Source organism: Topomyia yanbarensis, chromosome 3 (assembly GCF_030247195.1).
Source record: "Topomyia yanbarensis strain Yona2022 chromosome 3, ASM3024719v1, whole genome shotgun sequence".
NCBI classification, from domain to species: Eukaryota; Metazoa; Arthropoda; class Insecta; order Diptera; family Culicidae; genus Topomyia; species Topomyia yanbarensis.
In genome coordinates, this window is record NC_080672.1 from 35,514,199 (window position 1) to 35,536,476 (window position 22,278).

Here is a 22,278-nt window from a genome sequence, read left to right on the forward strand (position 1 = left end):
TGCTTTCTTAAGAACCAGCTATCAAGTATGGTCTTAGCAACAGACCCAAAGCCAGCTATATTTTACATCGAAAAGCTCCAACTCAATTTTTATACTTTAATTGTACCTATTTCCGATTTTTACATTCTAATGTGTTTAAAGCGGGTTTTACAAAACCTGTTCTTCCCAGTTCCCACTATCATTTTCGGTCGCTCAATTGTAACACAAATTTTTGCTCAGATTCAGCTTCTTGTACCTAATCCAAGATCGTGCTGGAATGGTATAAAGCTAATTTGTTCCTTTTCGGGAAATTATATCGAATCTTTCGCTGAACTTCTTTTTAACCCCAGTAAAAGTACTGGATAGGACTAACCACTTCAAGACAACCATAGCTACAGTGTAACATGACACTTGTGAGTTCAGAATGAAGAAAAGCGTATAACGGGAAAAGCAGGCGCACCAAAGATTATCAGGCAGAACATACCCAGGTTTTACCCAACACACCCCCCAAACAACGTTTTGCATGTCGCGACTTACAAACCCCGTGACGCTAATTCAAATACAGCACAGAGCATTCGTTAGTGGCTTGCAATTGAAGCTCACAAGAAAATAACCGAACAAGATATTGCACACATTGCGGGAAACTTTACATTATCCGCGGTTCCCCACCGAACTCGTACGCACCACAAAACGTAGCCGCCCCCGTGCACGGCATGTAACAGCGGAAGCTGAGTAGATATAGGATGCATTATTATGCGGAAAAGTTATTCTTTTACTTCCGCACATCCCTATCTTTCTTGTCGAGCTCAGCAACTTTCGTCCTTCTTTGTGTGATGTTCCGCATACACTGCAGAAAATTGCATTTTTCTTCCGCACACTTTTCACCCCACATGTGATACCTACAGAGAAACGGCAGTGAAGCAATCGTGATGCAATTCAAAATTTCCACTGCTCAGTTTGTCGCCGGGGAGGGGGAGTATGGTGCTCTGTAGACTACTTCTTTTTTCATCATTTGCAAGTTTGTTTTCCGGAAGATGGGAAAAAATCATCTCACATATCATCATCATGTAATCAAAACGTATAAGCATATGGAGTTTGCTCTTCCCTGTACTGAGTGTACTGCCACATGATGCATGTGTTTTGAAAACAATTTGCCTTCCTTGCATCCGGGGGGTAGGTTGTGTAAGCGCAGCATGTTGCAGTTGATTTTCCAAACGCGTAGAATGCAATCAGGAACTAACATTGCTGGTTGGATAAACCATGTAATTTGTTCCGTATAGTTTAGAAGCACCTAAAGCATCAAATTTGAATCAATCTTCCTGCCATTGGTTGGAAAGTTTTCCCGGCTTTTTGTTTTGACAACCTCTCATAGTAACGACAGATTACAATCCTCAACAGATTGAAGTTACCGTCGTTAAAATGAAGAACTATATTATTTCATGACGAGATATCTTTGAAGCAACAGGAAGGACATTTCTAAAAGTGTTCAGTGATTAAATTCGTAATCAAAAGCTATCGGGCACGCTTCGTTCTATTTTTGGTATGTAATACTCATAATTGTTCGCTAACTAAAATCTCTAACGGCTTCAATCCTGTTTCAGTGCGTCCGCATTGGTCGCACCTGTAAGTCCATCCTGCGTCGTAGGCCGCCTGACTTTTGAGGTGGAGGTAGAGAACATTAGAAACCATAACAGTGTCCACGTAGGCAGAAAAATAAGAGCAACTAGATTGAACAGCCAGTTTCCATAGATCTGAAATTAAACAAACGAAAAAAGAATTTAGGAACAATTTCAACAAAATACGTGTTCACTAACCATCGAATCTACAACTGAGTAGGTAATGGCATCCATAGTAGCTGTGAGTGCCTTTCCAAGCAGCCCCTTCAAGGATAGTTCCGGAAAGAGGGCGCAGGTGACACCAAGCAGTACCAAATAAGTGACCATCAGGGGATGAAGTAGAATGCAGAAGAGACGGGATGATCTGTGAAGTCAGAAAATGTTTTTTGATTAGTTAGTTGATAACATTACATAACTGCAATAAACATGATTAGTACATAGCAAAAATATGGGTTATACTGGTGTGGATAAATAAACATAATATAAATGTTCATAACTGTACCTCCGCTATGAAACAACTCACCCCTTGTTCAGAAATCCCTCCTGGCGTGGTTGCAGTATCAGCACTATTGGAACCATCACAACGGCGAGAACCAATCCGAGGGAAAAGTTTAGCATTCCCACCGTCAGTAGTGCGGTTCCCAACTCCAACAGGACCACGATTTGAAGTACCTCCGAGTTGAAAGCATCCAGCGTGACGAAAGCCGGTAGAATCAACACCAGAACCGAAATACTCACCATTATAGTGAATAAACTGAACTGAGTGGACAGGTTTGCCGCGTGCAAGTAATTGTTCAGTCCAGTGTGGAACGGCAAAACCGTGGTCAAAGCCCCAATCGAATGTGCCAGGAGTAAGAGGAATCCAACTTGTACGTAGTTAATTTTTGACTCGGTCCCCGTCACATCTTCGCCAGCTGGCTGTTCCTCCTCATCTTCCGGATAGTAAAGCGATAGGTAATGAATAAAGGAACTGATGAGAAGCGCTCCGGCCATCAACCCAAGACTGGGCATGTAATCCCCGATGGACACAAAACGATCATGAGTCACCAACAGGTAAAAGAAGTAACTCTGGTGAAATCGTTCCAAAAGATTGTTCAAGCTTCGACTTATGCCCTCGACGATTTTCAGCAGAGCTCCAACACCAGGTGAACTATTCTTAGAACTCGGCTGCTGGAAACATTCCAAGGTCAGCGCTTCAATTCCGTAACGATGAAACAAGCCATGATTTCCAGTCGGAACTCCCGTCGACTGACTAAATACCATCGCAAGTAAATTTTGTAGCTTTCCCCAGTGACTATTTGATTTCCTCTGTTTTGTTTCCGTCAGTCGATAACCCGCCACCACTCCATTCTTTTGCGAAAGTTTTTGTGCCAAATTATGCAGATCCAGATTCGGCAACTGTCCATTTAATCCTTCCACCTTCAAATTAATATAATCAACATCGAAACCATGAACTTCCAAATTAATGGCTGCTTGAATCGCCCCAGCCCTCGCATTTAGTGAACCTGCATTCAGCACTCGATTATCTTCCAATCCATAGTAAGCCTCTAACCAGGCTTGCATTCCCAGCTGCTCCTGCTCCGTTATTAGAAAAATTATATCCTTAGCCCAGTACTTCTGACGTCGAGCGAATTCTGCAAAAGCCAACATGAGCGGGACTCCCGCTGATACATCCGCATGAACCGATTCCGGCGGTCGGTAGGGCACTGAAATGACAAACGATTCCGTGGACCCAATCCGAGGGGCCCGCAATATTCCGTACACATTCTTGCCGGTGAAAACCTTACCTCCACCCAACGGATAGTTGAGGGTAAAATTGTGTGTGTGCGTCTCCAGTCCAATCTTCCGCATCTTAGCCAGTATCCATGCGTAGGGCATATCCTTCCGGTGATGCTCCCGTTCGAGCTCAAGCTCACCGACATAGTTCTTGGCCAGTGTCACCGTTTCGGATCGCAGTTCAGAGTACACCAGTCCGGGCAGTAAGGCATTCTCGGAGAAATACGTTGCCGAGTTGAAGTTCGGATCCGGCAGCAAGCAAAAGTAGCCAACACCCAGCAGATACAGACCGAGGCAGATCAGCGTGTTGTGACGAATCAGTGCCTTGCAGTATTTCGCTTTTTGGGTAATCGATGGGTTTGTAAGAAGACCCATGACGGAATGGGCCCGATGTTGGGACTAGATTTCACTCGAAAATTCACGACAGTAATTTTTAAAAATTTAAAATATGACCGAGTGCTTTTCGTTGTTTACAAATACACGGAACAAAATAAATGCTTCGAAATAAACCGATATGACAGCGACCAAGACATTTTTTATAGGTACAGGTAAATAAGAAAGAATAATAACTGCTAGAGAGAGCGGATGTCGCTGCACGCGCTGGCAGTGCCCATGCAGGTTTATACGTAAGACAAGACGTGACAATCGGCCTCTTATTTTTTCTTCGGCATTCTTCTTTTCGCACTTTTTTACCCTGCCGAAATCTCCGAACAGTGTTGCTATTATTATTATTGAAAATAGAGTCTTGTTAATTTATTTTATGCCGGCAATATTTTGAATCTTGAATCCACTATATTGATGAAGAGCACCGTTTTTCCATGTCATGGGTGTTTAGTAAGGTTTGATAAAGACATTTTCTGAATCTTAGATTATAGTGTGGTTTCTGTCTTATTTTTGTTAAAGTCTCGACAAACATATGATTACGGCCTAAAAGCCAACTGTCAAAATCCACTTTGAATGAAAATTCCAGACAAACCGTTACTAGTCGAACACAATTTACAACAGTGTATGAAAGAGAAAACTTTTCTCTTTCGTTTATTATCAATATCTGTGATTGGCGTGTAACGGTTTGTCCGGAATTTCCATTCAAAGTGGATTTTGACAGTTGGCTTTTAGGCCGTAATCATATGTTTGTAGAGAAGTTAATCAACCACGTATGCGACAAATGCATGATAAAAACTTGTTTCACTTTGCCGCAAAATTTCAGTTCAATTTAGTCATTTTTACTTTTTAACGATAATAATTTTATTTGTCAAAAGTAATGACAATCTTTTCCTATAAATATTGCAACACTGCCAAACATCATTTCGCTATCCCTGCAGTAACATTGCGTACGGTGCAAAAAGTCAAAATCAACCAATCAGGAGCTGGACCATTCTGACGTAAAATTGGAACAAAAACAGCCCCCCCTATTGTCACTGTGGTAGGTAGTCCTAGAAAGGAAAATGATTACTAAAGACTTGCTTTATATTATACTTACCTTAGATGATTCAGCAGCAATAAAAATGAAAAAATTTAAGCTAAACGAATCGATTTCATCGCGACTCAAAAATTAATTACAATGAATAATGAACAATGAATAATGAACAATGAATAATAATGAACGGAAAAACGATTCATCAGAAAAAAGTAGGCTATGGAATATATCTATCTTTCGGAAAATAATTTGTCGGCGTACGAACGAGATTTGTAAAACCGGTCATAAATTTTGAAAAATAAAATGGCTGACCAACCGAAAAAGAAAAATCACGACAACCTAAAATTAAGTACTTTTGACTCAATCTTGTGGTATCGCGCAGGAAGATAAAATTAGGTAAACCGTGTTGAAGGTAGTTTCCATTTAATTACGGCAAAAAAGTAGATACAGAACATTAGATTAGGATTGTCGCTGGTGTTCCCATTGTTTTCGCTTCAGAACATGTTTGTTTTGTTTTCGGTATATATCTGTCAAGGTGCCGCACGTCGATCTGGTAAAAGTCTTCGGTCCACATTTTTGTTACACGCAGAAAAATTTAGCTGTTTGTAACAACAAACTGTTTAGTTGATGTTCAAATTGGTAGAATGCAGAGTTTGCATATTTTTCATTTCCGTCTCTATGATACTGCTGTGATGTTCATGCATTCGAGACATGCATAAAATTCACAGCAGAAAAAACGAGAGGCAAACCGAAAAATAATGTGAAATTTGCTATGAATCAAATTTCTATGTGGCATACTATTATATTTTTGATTTACGGCACAGCAATTTCAATAATTTTCACATGATATTTATGTGTAACAGATAATTTTGATGTTCTGCCACAAATTACAAAAAGGCATGTGTCAAATCAATAGATTCAATATAGCGATTTTTCACGGTGTAAATTTTCGATTGTTATTGTTATGAAATGAAAGATTTTGTAAATACCGCACAAAGAAAAGATAACTTATCAGAATTCAATACAGGTTTAGACAATTTGTGCATTCTATGTAATGAAAATACACGAGCCACGAATGGCCATTGTTTTGCTGGCTATAACACACCAAAATTATTAGTCGCTATGAAACGGCGATAGAGGATTTTTTTGCTTTTTTCTATTTGGCCCATTTGACAGTTATATACCGGGATCAAAACAATGATGTTCCTACCACTGATGCCAGCGACAATTCTAATCTAGTGTTCTGTAACTACTGGCAAAAATCATAACTCAACCTTGAGTTTAACTTACTTAAATTTAAGTTGAATTTACCTAATTTTGAGTATATCCCAAACAACTCAAAAGTACCTTACTGCACGGAAGACCTCGACTGAGTCGAATCTCTCGTTTTGTTTTTGAAAACACTAATAAGTGCGAAAGCGACGCACAACTCAAAAGTACCTAAATTTACGTTAATTGAACTTATTCTGTAGGTTGTTTTATTTTTGCGTGCAGAAAGAGAACTGCGGAGAGAAAAATAGATAGCATTTTTGGCAACGTATGCACCGGCATTGTATGGCAACACGCTCAATGTTATGAAGATAGGCAATGTTCGATTGGATTCGTTTTTTGACAGCTAAACCCGAATCCAATCGATCCAAAAGGGAGTCTCCGCAGTTCTCTTTCTGGAGTTTTTCTAGTTTTTACGTGCCATACAGCGAAGACCCCATATCACTATATCAGATATGGGGTCTTCGATAATATGCTAGTCGAAATCAAAATTTTTCGATATAGGGTGTTGAGCCTATTTTCGCCATGTTTCTATTATCACCCTACCCATTTGAAACCGTTGGTTAGAGCAGTGTCTGCCATCTTTGTTCAACACATTGAGTCAAATGGTAGCGCAACAATAGGGGCACTCGATTCGAGTTTTCGTTGCGCTTAAACACGAGAATTTAACTGTTTTCAGCGCATTTGTGTTATTATATTGATTCTTAACAACAAAGCAAAGCTGTTGATGTAAATTTTTTCGTATTCCATTGATTGTAGGCCGACAAATTAACGAATTAGTGAGGCACCCTGCTTAGTATGGTGAAAATAGGCACTTTACCCTATCCTGAAACAATATTGAAAAGTTTTATGATGCCGCTGTAAAAATCGAAAGAGAAAGTAAACAAAGAGAGGCTCTCATTTGCACTTAGGACCATTTGACATGTTTGTCGAGATATGTGAGAGCGAGATGATAAATTTTCAGTGTTAGCAGAAAAGAGATTATAACTACTAGAGGTGGCATGTCGCTGTTACCACTGAAAATTTATCTTCTCGCTCTTACATATGATAGGTAGAGCACTCTAGTTAGAGTGTGGCCAAGAGGCCATGACGTATCCAAACGAACATGGAATTTGACGTATACGCAATAGAAATACGTCAAATTTCATGTTCGTTTGGATACGTCATGGCCTCTTGGCCACACTCTAACTAGAGTGCTCTAATGATAGGCCCATTGGTTTGACACATAATGCCCCGGGTACACACATGTCACAGTTATGGAATACAATATGCTAGAGCGAGACCCCATGTTTCAGTCCGTGAATTCATGGAGACAGTAGCGCTTTGCTCCCTCTAGTAGTTATAATTTTTTTTGTTAGCAGCGACATGCGACCTCTAGTAGTTATAATCTCTTTTGAAACGTCTCATGGATTGCCTAATGTTGTTTTGCCGTTCGACGTTAAAATGTGTAGATGTGATGTTTTGCGTTTTGATGTTTCTCCAAGGCGACTGTAGTTAGCATGTTTTTCCAATGCCAAACCTCATATTTACACTCTCGATTGCAATACAGCACATGAAATATATCATAACTACAAGCCCGTCTCTCAAAACGTCACAGTGACATGTGACATCTACAAACGGTGTTGCCAAGACCACATATGTAAAAGAGCATAATAGCAAAAGTGATCGGCAAAACGTAATAAAATAAAAGTTATCAATTATCTCCCTATTATCTTCGCGAAAAACATGTAATATGCTTATACGATCCTGCAATGAGTAAATGCAGAGGTGATAGTATAATTAATAGCCTTCTGTGTGCTTTAAGAGCATGTTCAGGAGTGTTTCAGTTGTAGATTCATAATTTTGACAGTTCCATAAAATAAAACTGAAAATTTTAAAACTAGAACTTGCTTTCCGCAGCAGGAGTTTTAGCGGATGTTCTATTCAGTTTAAAATTCAAGCCTCGCCATGCCTTCAGCGTTACTACATTCAAATTTATTTTTCCCCAGTCTATCGGGTCTAAGTGTCTGTGCTGAAAGCTTTGCATGTATTTAAAACACAGTTCTAAACGTGTTTTAAAATCAGCAACGAAGAGAACGGCATCGTATAACAGTTTTAAATTTTAAAACTAAACTGTTCGAAATTATAAAACAAAACGCTCTGCTGGGGATGTGAATGTTTCAGTTCCAATTCTACTTTGAAACTCCTATACAAAATAAAACACTCCTGAACATGCCCTAATTGTTAAATAAATTTAAAAGTCGCAAGGAATTTTTTGCACGCGATTTTCTCCGTTTCACGTTTCTGTTAGATATGATGTGATGAAAAAACGCTCTAGAAATACCCTCATTTCAAAGATCTTGGTCAGCGATTTTGATGAGGGGTCACCCAATATCCGAATACGTTAATCGCACCGTGAACTGTCAAAAAACGCAACTTTCTCAATTCAATTTCCGGCTGGTTGTCAAACGACACGGCTGTCAAACTTTTCTCCTTTCTCGCTCTTTTTCCGGGCATCTTTGATGTACGAGTGAACACATTTCACTGTGAACGAAGAATAATTTCGCTGTAAGTGGTTTAATTTTAACAGAAATGCTATGATAATCGTCGGAAAAGTTTCGGATTTTAAATGACTGTATAATGCAGTTCAAAAACCGGAACGTGATTGGGTATTTTTTGGCTGAAATCGAGCAATGTTTTTCGACACCCAACTTGATTGTCTCGGTTAAGCGAAATGTTGACAAGGCAACCAGAGATTCCCTGACAGGAATGCATTAGAATAGTGCTCGATTGTAATCCGGAACTTCTTTACTGTGTTGTAGCAGAATCAACCAGTGTTTACGTTCTGATTTTCCTTCCTCAGATGGTTTTCGGATCAAAGGTTCAAAAATCCGGCGGTGCCGAACCGGATGCGTTCGAGAATCAAATCGGACAGGCTATTCTGGAGCTGGAGATGAATTCGGACCTGAAGCCACAATTGCGTGATCTGCATATCACTCGCGCTCGTGAGATCGAGTTCAACAACAAAAAGGTAAACAAATGTGTTTGCTTGGTAGATTTGTTTTACTGACGCGAGCGATTTCTTTTAGGCAATCGTCATCTACGTTCCAGTGCCTAAGCTGAAAGCCTTCCAGAAGGTTCAGATTCGACTGGTTCGTGAACTGGAGAAGAAGTTCTCCGGCAAGCATGTCGTGTTCATTGGAGAGCGTCGTATTCTGCCCAAGCCCCAGCGGGGTCGCCGTGATCCCAACAAGCAGAAGCGTCCACGATCGAGAACCCTTACCGCGGTTTACGACGCTATTCTGGAGGATTTGGTCTTCCCGGCTGAGGTTGTAGGTAAGCGAATCCGCGTGAAACTGGACGGATCTCAGCTGATTAAGGTGCACCTGGACAAGAACCAGCAGACCACCATCGAACACAAGGTGAGTGCCGTTTGGAAGAACTGAGTGCGTGGCAGCGTTCAGCATCATCTACATTCGGAGTGACTCGTCCAAATTACGATCGTTTCGTCTATACGATGCTAACAGTAACTTGCGGGGTCTTCCCAAATGTCTTATTTCGAATTAGTAAATGTAGGCGATTGGTGGGAAGATCTACATTGTTTTTATCCTAACCGGAGTTTTCAATTATGCTAACGTTCCTTTTTTTGTCTTGCAGGTCGACACTTTCACGCCGGTTTACAAGAAATTGACCGGACGGGATGTTACATTTGAATTCCCGGAACCCTACCTGTAAACTATTATTAACAATAGTTTCTAAACCTTGAATAAGAGAGCGCGCGAAATACGATGTTTGGGCTAGCAGGAAGTGTGTTGAACAGCATCCTCTGTTGCAAATAAAAACTCAGAAAAGCCAAGATCGCAGGTGTATAAAAATTTGAAATTGTGTTTTAATCGAGATGATTAATTTTGGAGAAAATTCTTGTTTTACGGTTAACGATATTGCACATGAAGAAATTCATTTTAATTAACATTTCTCGAATCTCCAGATATCTTCCGTAGAGATAGATCTGCATTTGACGTAGTGTCTAACTCTTCTGATTACAAGCAAATAGAGAAAATGAATCAGTACCGTTCGTGGTTTGTCAAGTCTCAGTTGTTCATTTGCAAATGCACTTCCATTTAACGCTTTCCGGAATCCGCAATAATTGGCCGATCCGTATCAGCTAATTTAAGTGAAATTTTAATTTCGATTCTCAAAAAATCTAGTATTCACTCTTATTCTTGTTACGTACGTTCCTTGTCGTTGATATTGTGGGTGAACCTCCATTTAACTAATTTTATCGTGTTTTACCGGTTGTATCACACTATAAGCGTCTGCCTGGTGTGTAGAATATCGTGGTGTAGTTAAAAAAGGGTAAATTTTACCTATCTGATCCGTACAAAAAATCTTAAATCCGTCGGGACTTTTCTGGGAAACGATGCAATTGACCGAACCAATCGTGAACGATGCCTTCCAACATGTTCGTGACTGTTGTGTTGCCCTAGCAAACGAGGGTTCGATTTCATCAATAAATTCACTTAATCTAGCTAGGTATATGCAACTGCAGTCGAACAAGATTGGGCGACTACAAAAGTTTACAAGCAAGCAGTCCTAACCACCTAACTGTTGATGACGACGAACGCGAGATTCGAATGAATGTGGTTCGTATTTTCGTTGACAACAAAATTAAATGGGCTAATTATTCGTTCGAACCGGTTACGTCGTAAACAAAAATAAGATATTTGAATCAATTTTCTCAATCAAGGTTTCAAGCAAACCAGCAAAATTATTTTTTCAAATTTTTATTTCGAGTGCGACGAACTTAACAAAAGTACCAGCCAATAGCGGTAACTTTGTAGCTTTCTCTTTTGACGATAAATCGTTCCATCTTTGGAGTCCACCTCCTCTTCAGAAATCCCCTGGTTTGCCGCATCCGATGCATCGCGAATCGCACTGCCTAAGGATCGGCAATGGTAACCTCAACCTCTACACCGGGTTCGATGTTGATCGAAGTGATCTGCTTGACGATTTCCGAGGGCGAATGCAAATCGATGATACGTTTGTGCAGGCGCATCTGTAAAGACAAATAAAGGGTGGTGATTATCTTCTTTCGAAAATAGAAACAAATATCCCTTTCGGAACGAAGGGATATGTCTGAACCATTAGAGACTTGAAAAGATTTCTAGACATCAATCAAGCACTATGACGAGGACCAGTTTACTCTCGGCGCAACTTTCATAAATGAAGCCATTTCGGTTGAGGCAATTCATTTTGGTTTATAGTTTGCCTTAAGCTTAGACTATTGGATATAACAAATATATTACCTGGAAACGATCCCAAGTCTTGGAACCCTCACCGCAAGGGGTCTTGCGGGTGGTGATACGCAGGATCTTGGTTGGCATACGAACTGGACCCTGAAATAATAGTTTTAATTAAGTAACGTGCTTAAACATTCTTCAGTGAAGCAACCGTCAAGTGTTGCTTGTCGAATTCTTTCAATCTAACTGCAACAGCAAATAAGCTGCAATAATTTAGTCAAAAAAATCCATTTTACTGTTGCATTTACTTAACTAGGGCAAAGAACTGGTAGACTGATTCGAAGCCCCCCAGGTAAATGCAATGTATCTTTGAATATAAAGCATATTGATACCCACCTTGACACGCAACTTCTGCTTCTTAGCTCCGCTGATCAGATCGGCGCAAACCTTCTCCAGGCTTCGGACGTTGCGGGAAGTTAGCGTGATGCGGATACGGTGAACGGTCGCCGCTTCCGCCACGGGTTTTTCGATGTCCTTTCCAGCGGTTGCCTGTAAACATTGTTAAGAAACGGAACATTAACATTTACACGTGTAGACAACGGAAACATAACCTAACATTGTCGCGTAGCTTTCTAACAGCATTACGCTGTTGAACTCAAAAATATGCGGCGGAATCAAACTTACATTTTGCTTCCAACCGCTAATAATTGATTATTTACCATTTTTAACTGTAAAAATTGTCCTGGTCGAGATAATCAAGGTATCTTGAACAGCGCTGAACCGCGGACAGAAACTTTACTCTGCCGAAGCTAAAAACGAAATGGACGAGTCGAAGGCTGAAATGTCAAAAGTTTTCAATCGGAATGGAACGAATGAGACGATAAGAGAACGCACGTTTTTGCGTACCGTTTGTCCATTATTAAGAAGTATTTACACTTGAATTGTACGTGAACGTTAGCTTGCTTCGAACAAAGTTTGCATGGATTTAAATTTAATATACTTAGAAATGCATATTCTAATGTCGTTTTCGTTTTTGACTGTGCACTACACCGGTGTAGTCGGTGCTACACTCATTCAAACTCGGGTGTAATCAGTCTGTCTCTTTTTTTGCACTACACCGCTGTAGCACCAGGAAAAAAACAAAAAAGGTTTGTGATGCAACGAACTGAGTAGTTTTGGTCGTTTCTGCTTACCTTATATGATAGGATGCTCTTTTTTCATACTTCGAACATGTTACGGCAATATACATGGAAAAGAGCTTATTTATGACGGCACATATAGTGATGTCTTTTTTTACTCGATTAACGCAAATAATCGATTAATTTCTAAAATAATCGAAAAATAAATAATCGATTACAAGTTTTCGGTATAATCGAGCAAATCGAGTAGCTGATATCGATTAATCGAGAGCATAATTAATGAAGGGTGGCATTGAAAACGAAAGTCGCAGAGCAAAAAAATATGACCAGACTTCTCCAATTTTTTCAAAATGGGTCGAGCGAACTTTTTTTTTTGGTTGACAAACTAGGATTTACTAAGTAATCGATTATTGATTTTAATCGATTATTTTTGTCGATTTATCGAATGAATTAGAATAAATTAATCAATCTCTCAAATATTATTCGATTAACGGATAATCGATTATTTGCAAAAATCAGACATCTTTAGGCACATAGATGTCCGCACCATAAAATAACCTCATCCCAGTAAATTACTGTAATGAGTTTAGGAATGTGGGCTGATTTATGTTAAAGCCAAATACAAATTTGTATTTGTATTTGGTTAAAGCTCCAGCCCAAATGCAACAACCCATTCTGAATGAATCGGTTTTCGGATCAGATGTTAGCAGATGTGGAAATCTGCTGTCAAAACGAGTGAAACAGAGAGTTGTGAGAAAAAGAATTTTAACCTCGATTTAAACTTTTCTCTTGGTGAAAGCTAGTTGGTAGAATGTACACTCAAAAAAATGTAAACGTTATGCCTATTGATTTTACACATAGATTTTTGCAATTAGCGGAGGTATATAGACACTATTTGCTGGCATATAAACCTAATGTGTGTATTTACAAGAAATATTAATCTTACATTCACATTTCATAGCTATAAGGCACATAAAACCCGATACTATAACAATATGCAGATATAACTTATGTGTATGCATACATATTTTATACAGTTGACACATAGAAGGTATGTGTGCGCGTGATAACATTAGAATGTCTTCTGCATATGAATTTTAAGTGGTTTGAAGTCAATATAACTAACGTTTGGATTTTTTTAGTGTATGGAGGCCAAACAGTTTTTTAGATGTTACTTGAAGTTTTTTAAATAAGTAGCTTTATAAACTTTTAAAAACTTTTCCCATATTTTTTCTGCATGAAATATGTATCTTTTTTACAACTGCAATATTATAGCACAATACATTTTAATTCACGTTAGCCACCACCCAAGCAGCGCCATCTCTTAAATCTCGACAAACATATGAATAGCCGAACAGAAAAGCATGTCAGCATCAATTGTAGGAACAATGCATTTACAACATTTTTACAGTAAACCGCATTTTTACTGTAATAATAAAGTTATTGTTTTTTTCACCATTCCATTATGCTCAAAAATGACGTTCTTCATTTTTTTCTTGCAGTGAATTTTTGATGTCCCGTTTGTTCACTTCGTCGAAAATTGTTGGTTTTCAAAACTCTAGCAAGAAGCATAATTAAATTTTAAACTTTAGGCGATATCTTGTAATCTTTTTTATTTGCAGGTTGTTCAACCGTGAACTGATCGGAATCAGGTTCTGAACTCCATGATCGATCACTATGATTGGATCTAGGGCAACTGATGTTGCAAAGCTTTGCGCCAAAAGGACACTACTAGAATACGAAAGAATCAACAGTGAAAATAGAAAAGGTGTGTATTGCGTAACTAGGCAAGAACCCAGAAGCGTTATCGGAGTGCAAATTCGGTCGGTTACTGCACTAGCATGCCATGTCAACGAGCGTTGAAGCCCATCTGGTGAACAATCACAAATTGCATAAAGTAAGATTCAATTAGTCCGTACTGGGAAGTTGTGTGTTCAAACTTTTGCTGTTTTCTTTTACAGTTGAAAATCGAAATAGTGAACTTGCGTCTTTTGATTTTTCTAGTATTTCCTGCGTGCGCAACAAAAGTCCAGCCGGTGTAGATGATGGGCAAGTTGATTGTCGACAGTTACATTTGTCAGAATCAACCAATCAGGAGCTGGAAGTTTCGGACGTAAAATTGGAACAGCAGCGATCATGTCTTGTCTTAGGTCTTCACAAGAGAAATATGATAGATTTCTGCTCTCTACACTGAAAAAACTTAACACGTTAACATCATGTGGACATCTATTGAATTATTTCAATCCACGAACACATGAAATGCACACGGTTGCCACTTGAATATACATTCGAGTGTGGGAAATATGGTTTTCAAATGAAATTCATTCGAACAAGGTGTAAAAAGCACATCAAAATCATAAGAAATACCATTGACTAAATTTTCCAAATGAATTACACGTGAATATCACTTTGTTTTGCGTATAGATTTCATTGGCAGAAGAATTGGTGAAATCAATTGTTTTACACGTAGAAATGCACTACAGGTTTTTCATGCGAAAATCATATGGAAAGTTCTTACTGGATAAATATGTCGTATTCACGTGGAATTTGTTTGAATTTAATTTGAAACACCATATGAAATGCTTTTTAATGGATTTCCATGTGAAATTCAAAGGGAAATCATTTCTTTTTCCTTTTAACAAAGTGATGTTTAATTGCATATGGTTTTATCGTGTCGATTATGTTTAGTGTGGGACACGTCAAATTCATGTTGGCCGCACTCTACCCCAGTTAAACCCATTCCGGAACCGGTTCGGATGTCTGAAAGGAGTCAGTATGGATTCCAACTCAAATGCAACAACCGAATCTGACTCAATCGGTTTCAGAATCATTTGAGTTGGAATCCATACTGACTCCATTCAGGATTCCGAATCAAATTCCGAATGGTTTGACCGGGACCTAGCGTACTCTAAAACAAACTAGAAATAGTAAATATTAGAAAAAACTCTAGAAAGAGAACTGCGGTGATACAAACAGCATTTTTGGAAACGTATGCTCCGGCTTTGTACGGCAACACGTCCAATGTTATAAGGATAGGCAATGCTCGATTGGATTCGTTTTTTGACAGCTAAACGCGAATCTAATCGATCCAAAATGAAGTCTCCGCAGCTCTCTTTTTCTAGAGTTTTTCTGATAAATATCTGGGACGGGACCCGCGGATTTAACGACATATGCAATTGATAAGGGAGAATTGTCGAATGAAGCCAATCTGTTTGAAATATGTGAAGCAGGAAGAGAGGCTGTGCGAGATGAACTTAACAGAAAAAAGAAAACATTTATCCGCAGGTCCCTTACACCATTTCTCTTCGTCGAAAGTCAGCAAATTTTTTGTTGAATTTTCGTCAGCTGAAAGTTTTAGTAATCCAAGTGACCGAAACATCAGCGATTTGTATTGAATCAAGGGGTGAGTCGCTTAGAACAATGTGCCATACACACTGTATCACTTACGATAACACGATATAAGATTACGATTCATAGTAAAACACGATCATTTCACTCGTTACTACAATGTGTGGCACACTGAGGCACACTTCTGAAAACCCAAAAACTGTCAACAAAGTGTAGTTAAATAATCATTGCAACCATTGCTTATGTTTTACTGAACATCATGGCACATCGTGGCATATTGCGGCACAAGCTACCAGGTTGTTTGTTTGTGAAACCGAATCCGAATCAGCAATTTAAATTGTCAAATTGATAGCACAATCACTAAATTCTCAGTATTCCAGGCTGGACTGCCGTTATTGCGCTTTAAATTTAACAATAAAAATATTTGAATTTTCAAAGACATGAATTTGTCAAATAATTTAAATTCAAATAGCTGAACTATCAGTATGTTAGATTGTTTAAATTTTCTACCGATAAAAATTCGGCAAAATTTTGCTGAAATAAACAACCAAATTTTGGAGCGCGTCATGAAAAACGACAAATATTAACGCCTTTATATTTTATCATCTTGGTGTATACAAGTGGTCCAATTTGGAAAAGAACATTTTGTTTCAGTGTTTTACAATATTTTTGCGTATTCGAATTTGTGAATCAGTTAAAGTTTTATTTAGTGCGCCTGTTTTAAAACGAGTAAAATTCATTAAAACTACAAATCCGTCCAAATTTATGTTCGATCTCTGCTGTGGTTTCTCAAACATTTTCGAAATGGTCCTCGGAGTATTGCGATATCAGCTTCCAATTGAAAATCTGCTTGATGAACTGGTATGGGACATGTATATGCAGTACATGTGGGGTAATCAGCCTATTCTGACTTATTAAGGGAGTTTAATAATTATTGATGACCGGAATAAATGTGATGCAAGAACAATACGTTGAACGGGCATTGTATTTTTTTAGTGTTAATTAAAATCTGGTAGCTGAAATAATTTTTCAGGTAATGAACCAAACTATTTTAATTACTGAGAGGACTAATGCATTACATATATGTACTCCGTTTTACTTTTTAGCAAGTTTTGCCTCAAAAGGATGTCAAATATGATTCTGCTAACTACATCCTGATCGAGATAAAAATTATGACTAACACAGGGGCATGCAGTCGGGGTAAGTCCATAACATTTAATTTGGTAATTGTTTACTTTAGCTACTTTTCCCCCTGTAAGTGAAAAACATGTTTTTCTTTCGTGAATATGCTAGATTAGTGTTGTAGATTCATAAAAATGAAGCGGAAAGCGAAAATTTTTAATAATTCATTAAGTAGCTTTAAAGTAAGTTGTACCTAAGAACTTTGTTCATAGGGTTATTGTGCTCCCGAAAGTAAGGTTTTTGGCGAAGCTAGTTTAATGCGGCTATGCCGCAGAGCCGTAGTCCTCGTACTCGTCATCGGAAACGTAAGCGAACCTGTGATCCACTCGTTTGCCCGGTATACTCAAACATAGGGGCTATCCATAGTTTAAGTCCGACTGAGCGGTAGCGAAGTCGGACAGCATGAGAAAAAAATCGATGTGGCGTAGCCACATTAGGCATTAACAATGTTTTATTAAGTAACAATAGGATTGTAGTCATCGGCAAAAATTAAATTATTGTCACTGCCTAATGTGGCTACGCCACATCGTTTCAATTGGGTGCTGTCCGACTTCGCTGCCGCTCAGTCGGACTTAAACTAGAGATAGCCCCTATGTTTGAGTATACCGGGCAAACGAGTGGATTACAGGTTTGTTTACGTTTCTGATGACAAGTACAAGGAAGGCTCGTCCAGCGGATCCTCAGCGGCTTTGCGCCGCTTCGGATCCTTGGAGTCGGCTATGCGGCATAGTCGCATTAAACTAGCTTCGGCAAAAACCTTACTTTCGGGAGCACAATAACCCTATGTGCAAGGTTAGTAGGTAGAACTTATTTTTAGTCTCATTAATAAATTATTAAAAATTTTCGCTTTCCGCTTTTTTTTTATGAATCTGCAACACTAAACTAACATATTCACGAAAGAAAAACATGTTTTCCACTCACAGGGGAAAAAGTAGCTAAAGTAAACAATTACCTTTAATTTAATTTTATCTACTAAATACACTAACAGTAGTCATCCGCTGTCAATGTGATAACTCAAAGTATAACTTATGATAATATAGGATATTTTCGGTTATAATTGCTATCATGAACTCATTGGCAAAATTTAAATTACAATGTTACACTGACATTTATCTAAAAACTAGCTCCACAAATTTTAGATCACTTTGCTCTCTGAATTTTGTTGTAGAGTAAAATATTGCTCAGTCAATACTCGCATGATTTTTGAAAACAATGTAACCGCAAATGAGTGCTTCTATTTGTTTACTTTCTCTTACAATTACTACGGCGTTATTACATAACATACACAGGTTGGGTCGTATTCGACCCCATGTTCTATTGGTTGCATGCTAGCGCATGCGTTTGGAGTGAGTGAATATAACAAAAGTAAATTTGAACTATTGAGAATAGATTGATGAAAAGTATTTTTGTGCATTCGAATATATAGGGTTGGATACTACCTCACCTGGTCTTCAGCGCCTTTTATTCTTACCTGGTCTGCGAAGGGCTAAAGTGACAAGAAGCTGTCGGGATGAATGCGGGACGCGGTCAAGCAATTTATTACAGATGTAGGTTTCCCAGAAATTTCTGCAAATTCTGTAAAACAAAGATATTTTCCGCAAAGATTCATGAGCTGACTCATACTAGTGGTAGACATAGGTACCGAGAGAATTCGATTAAGTTGGCTGAATTTGCACGTTCCTCAAGTTGTTCGGAGATTAGGCAGCAACGCTCTCAAAACCGTTTTTGAGCGTTTTGTGCAATATGAATGCACAAGATTGATATTTTGGAATAAAAATTCGCATATTAGAGAATGCGGGACACTTTCCGGGGCGTTTGGTTATGTGGGACTTAAAATCTGGGCCTATCCCACCTAATCCGGGACATCTGGACATTTTAAGTTTCGTTGTTTCCAAAAATTACGCGAGAAATGATTTACCGATTTGGGTATGATATCATTCTGCGATCGAAGATTTTCGTGCCTGCATTTACATATATCAAAACTACGCGCTGACGATCTAGTCCATAGTGCGAATTTACCAACGGTATTGAAACACTAGAAGAAATTAGCTACGAAAAATTGTAGTAGCCGTTAAGAAGGTATCACAATCACAACAAATCGATTTTTTTTAAGTTTTTGAAGGTGCTTTAGACACCTGAACGCTGAAAGGGAATTTATATAATAAATATACTGCCGCTAGAAGCATAACTGTACCATGTGTTATGGGAATGCCTATACACAAGGGACAATTATGCTTCTAGCGGCAGTATAGGGTAAGGAGTTTATTTTGATCCCACCCATTTGAAGTCATACCAATGAGCGGCGGACTTGGTTTTCTGATTTGGAGGTTTCGTTGCACAAATATTTTATCATTTTTATGCCGTGTTTGTTCTACTTGTTGTTAGGAATGAAACAAAGGTATTGATACCCATTTATAGCCACATCATCCATTGAAGGCGTATCGAAAATCTCAATTAACGAAATAGTGCGACAATCTCTCTAGGAGGGCCAAAAAAGGTTCATATCCCTATAATTCCAAGTCATAGTTGAAGGGTTGAAGGTGTGGGTTGGTACTGGGCCGGATATGGTCCGTTTTCATTGGTTGAAGGGGGACATGTGGGTCCTGCTAGTTGCCGATAACGGAAAGAGTTCAATTTTTTACAAGGTGAAACCGCAACGTGTTTTCCAATGATTTCAATAGTTTTTAAGATAATTTTCTTTCATAAGAACATAGTTTGCGCCGTTGGTTGTCAAAATTAGTATCGTTGATATAGATTTTTACATTTATTTCTTTGAAGGTAAAATGTAGTATTCTAGTACTAACCTCAAACGTAGTTTTACAATTTGTTTCATCACAATGACACATTATACGAGTTTTTGGTCTTCAAGTGGCAGTTCTACCATCTATAGTTGAAGATTCGATGTGCCACAAAAGATACAATCTTCTTACAGATGCCGAACATGGCTTCCAGTTCGGTTAGTTTTTATTGTTCCACTTGAATACTAGTAGTTTTATGTTTGAATTAGGAATACAGAAGAGAAGATCTAATAAATAGTTTACTGTTTGCTGTCTTATGGACTAGCACTTAACTCTACCGGTTTCTATTGTGTGATTTGCTTTGGTATTTTATCCCCATTTACAATTAGTGACTAAAACGAAGAGACCAGAAATTGTCGGCGAAGCCGGCGATGCAGACGAGATGTTAGTTAACGTTTCTTTGGATAAATAAATAAATTAATATTGGTTTTGATCACAATCTGGTACAACGTAAAATCGGTGGGCCTTAAAAAATATCTTTGATTTGAGCCAATACGGATTGGACATATGATAAGGAACTTAAACCAATTGGTTGGTAACGAATCTTTTTCCTCTGCACCTCTCAGCCGCCAATACATCTATTAGTATATGCTAATGTTAATATAGTTAAAACACATACATCTATGGTGTGTTATGGCGAAAACGAAAGAAGCTTGTTCCGTTTCAAAAATAGGATTTTCTAGGACCTAATGTAAACGAGTGCTTTTAGCTGGTATTTCTGATACCCTCACTGAGGGTACCGACTTCCTGTCGCTGCTGGTTGGGGCTTACTCTACTGACGGAACCGGTACTAAGATTCAACGGAAGTGCCTTGCACCGCTTTGCATTCCGGTGCATTAGATAGTAGGACTTGTGTTTGAACAATTTGTAGCATACTTCACATTGAAACAGATTTGCTCTGTTGTGCATGGCCTGGTGTTTATCGTAGTCGTACTTCAGTTTGAAACTAAGGTTGCACTCCGTGCACTCGTACATTCGGGGTTTTCGTGGTTGCTTGTGCGGTTCAGGTTCACGTAGCGCACTATTGTGATGGCTTCGAATGTGCAGTCGTAGCGTTGATTTGAAGTTGAATACTTTGGAACATACGACGCACTTCAAATCGGACGACTTATCTGCCGATTCATCCCGGCCGAATTCGGTTACAACAAAAGTCCCGCATGCGGCATCCAATAGCGGACCGGTTGGCGAATCGGGACTTTCCGTGGGGGGTATGCCTATGTGTACCGGAATGCCGTTGCTCATGAACACCGGATAACCGCTGGGTGGACTTGCGTCGGTGTACATTTTGCTAATCATTTCATAGTATGCGTCCTCGTCGAAGTCGTAGCCCAGTTTGGCACGACAACCACCGCAGAGGGGTCCGATTTTACCACCAATGGGACATAGCTGCAATAGTACGAAAAATTTGATTACGTTTAATTGTTTTTATTTAATTTCAGGTTCAAATCCGATGAATAGAAGTTACTATAGTTGGGATTGTTACGAAAGGAAATGGAATTATTGAGAAACTTGTGTAGACGTAGTGATATTACATGATATCAGAACAATTGCGACAATATACAAGATGCGGAAGGGATCACTAGATTACAATTCGTCAGGTGAGTACACATGCACATGCTTAACATTGGATGTTTAATGATATAGTAGTTAATGGAAACAGGATAAAAATGATCATACTGCTCACCTCAATTTTGGCAATCTTATATGCATTCTCGACTATTCGCTTCAGCTCTTCCGGTGATTCTGTTTCGATCGAGCCCAGCTCGTCGAAGGGTAACAAGCACATAAGACATTTACTATCACTGGTTCCCGTCGTCGTGTTTTGTTCGCCATGATTCGGTGCTACAGTTGATTGGGAATCTTTTCTGAAAAAAGAAAAACATCCGCCGTCACCCCATAGTTAGTGTTTAGGAATCGCACATTTTGTGCTGCAAGTGATCACTAGGGGGGTGAAAGAGTAGACAAATGTATACAAGCACCACAGGAGGGAGCCAGTACGCAATACTGGCGCGCAGTAGTATGTGGAGATGAAAAGAAGAACGAACGAACAAGCAGTCAAAGCGAGTGTGTGGAGAGAAAATTGATTTCGACATCTTTGTTCTCCTGCCGATGGCTCAGTGCTAGGGCTGGAACTTTTTTTTGCACAATTATCAAATTTTACAACCTACCTAGTCTGGTGCTGCTCCACATCCATCACCGGCAAGCTGGAGCGCGCCACAGCAACGATCCTGTCGTAGGTTTGACTAGTTTAAAGGGCTTAGTGGTTGGTAAATAAACCACAAAGTCACGGCACTGTCGATTCGCTTTTTCTTGCTGTGTTGAATGCTTGTATACTTGGACGGTGTCGCTTGTACATAGAAGAAAAATCTTCCACTTTTCTTATAAGAAAAAAATCGCCCGTTGTAAGGTTTCATTGACAGATTGTAATTCAACATTTGTTGTGTTCTTTCGTATACGATTCATTCATAATGGTGCTAGTGAATGTTTTCAATGGGCAGTTTGGATTCACTAACTTTCACTAAAGGGTAACTAAAA

At 39.0% G+C, this 22,278-nt stretch overlaps 4 protein-coding genes across 4 annotated transcripts; 1 reads left to right on the forward strand and 3 right to left on the reverse strand.

Annotated features, from left to right (window-relative positions):
- Positions 1-1,484: 1,484 nt before the first annotated feature.
- LOC131691310 (glycosylphosphatidylinositol anchor attachment 1 protein) lies at positions 1,485-3,843 on the reverse strand. Its single transcript, XM_058977602.1, has 3 exons — positions 2,119-3,843; positions 1,794-1,959; positions 1,485-1,730 (listed from the first exon to the last, which is right to left on the reverse strand). The coding sequence occupies exons 1-3, from the start codon at positions 3,744-3,746 to the stop codon at positions 1,566-1,568; spliced, it is 1,959 nt and encodes a 652-aa protein (XP_058833585.1). The 5' UTR covers positions 3,747-3,843; the 3' UTR covers positions 1,485-1,565.
- A 4,649-nt stretch (positions 3,844-8,492) lies between these two features.
- Positions 8,493-9,918, forward strand: LOC131691377 (small ribosomal subunit protein eS7). Its single transcript, XM_058977711.1, has 4 exons — positions 8,493-8,604; positions 8,900-9,067; positions 9,126-9,458; positions 9,694-9,918. The coding sequence occupies exons 2-4, from the start codon at positions 8,900-8,902 to the stop codon at positions 9,769-9,771; spliced, it is 579 nt and encodes a 192-aa protein (XP_058833694.1). The 5' UTR covers positions 8,493-8,604; the 3' UTR covers positions 9,772-9,918.
- Positions 9,919-10,804: 886 nt separating this feature from the next.
- Positions 10,805-12,135, reverse strand: LOC131692205 (small ribosomal subunit protein uS10). Its single transcript, XM_058979119.1, has 4 exons — positions 11,996-12,135; positions 11,673-11,825; positions 11,343-11,432; positions 10,805-11,092 (listed from the first exon to the last, which is right to left on the reverse strand). Exons 1-4 carry the CDS (start codon positions 11,996-11,998, stop codon positions 10,976-10,978), a joined length of 363 nt encoding a protein of 120 aa, XP_058835102.1. The 5' UTR covers positions 11,999-12,135; the 3' UTR covers positions 10,805-10,975.
- Positions 12,136-19,690: 7,555 nt separating this feature from the next.
- Positions 19,691-22,097, reverse strand: LOC131691882 (zinc finger protein 226-like). Its single transcript, XM_058978568.1, has 3 exons — positions 21,912-22,097; positions 21,428-21,608; positions 19,691-21,129 (listed from the first exon to the last, which is right to left on the reverse strand). Exons 1-3 carry the CDS (start codon positions 21,935-21,937, stop codon positions 20,449-20,451), a joined length of 888 nt encoding a protein of 295 aa, XP_058834551.1. The 5' UTR covers positions 21,938-22,097; the 3' UTR covers positions 19,691-20,448.
- Between the last annotated feature and the right edge of the window lie 181 nt (positions 22,098-22,278).

Bases quoted from the DNA above. Each gene is read 5' to 3' on its own strand.
- LOC131691310 (XM_058977602.1), bottom strand. From the start codon at position 3,746: ATGGGTCTTCTTACAAACCCATCGATTACCCAAAAAGCGAAATACTGC. The intron at 1,960-2,118 runs GTGAGTTGTTTC...CTGACTTCACAG, and splicing joins GAGGGATTTCTGAACAAGGG to ATCATCCCGTCTCTTCTGCA. The intron at 1,731-1,793 runs GTTAGTGAACAC...GTTTAATTTCAG, and splicing joins ACTCAGTTGTAGATTCGATG to ATCTATGGAAACTGGCTGTT.
- LOC131691377 (XM_058977711.1), top strand. From the start codon at position 8,900: ATGGTTTTCGGATCAAAGGTTCAAAAATCCGGCGGTGCCGAACCGGAT. The intron at 9,068-9,125 runs GTAAACAAATGT...GATTTCTTTTAG, and splicing joins TCGAGTTCAACAACAAAAAG to GCAATCGTCATCTACGTTCC. The intron at 9,459-9,693 runs GTGAGTGCCGTT...TTTGTCTTGCAG, and splicing joins AGACCACCATCGAACACAAG to GTCGACACTTTCACGCCGGT.
- LOC131692205 (XM_058979119.1), bottom strand. The intron at 11,433-11,672 runs GTGGGTATCAAT...CTATTATTTCAG, and splicing joins AGCAGAAGTTGCGTGTCAAG to GGTCCAGTTCGTATGCCAAC. The intron at 11,093-11,342 runs GTAATATATTTG...TTGTCTTTACAG, and splicing joins AGACTTGGGATCGTTTCCAG to ATGCGCCTGCACAAACGTAT.
- LOC131691882 (XM_058978568.1), bottom strand. From the start codon at position 21,937: ATGGATGTGGAGCAGCACCAGACTAG. The intron at 21,609-21,911 runs GTAGGTTGTAAA...TTCTTTTTTCAG, and splicing joins GTGGAGCAGCACCAGACTAG to AAAAGATTCCCAATCAACTG. The intron at 21,130-21,427 runs GTGAGCAGTATG...GTACTATTGCAG, and splicing joins ATAAGATTGCCAAAATTGAG to CTATGTCCCATTGGTGGTAA.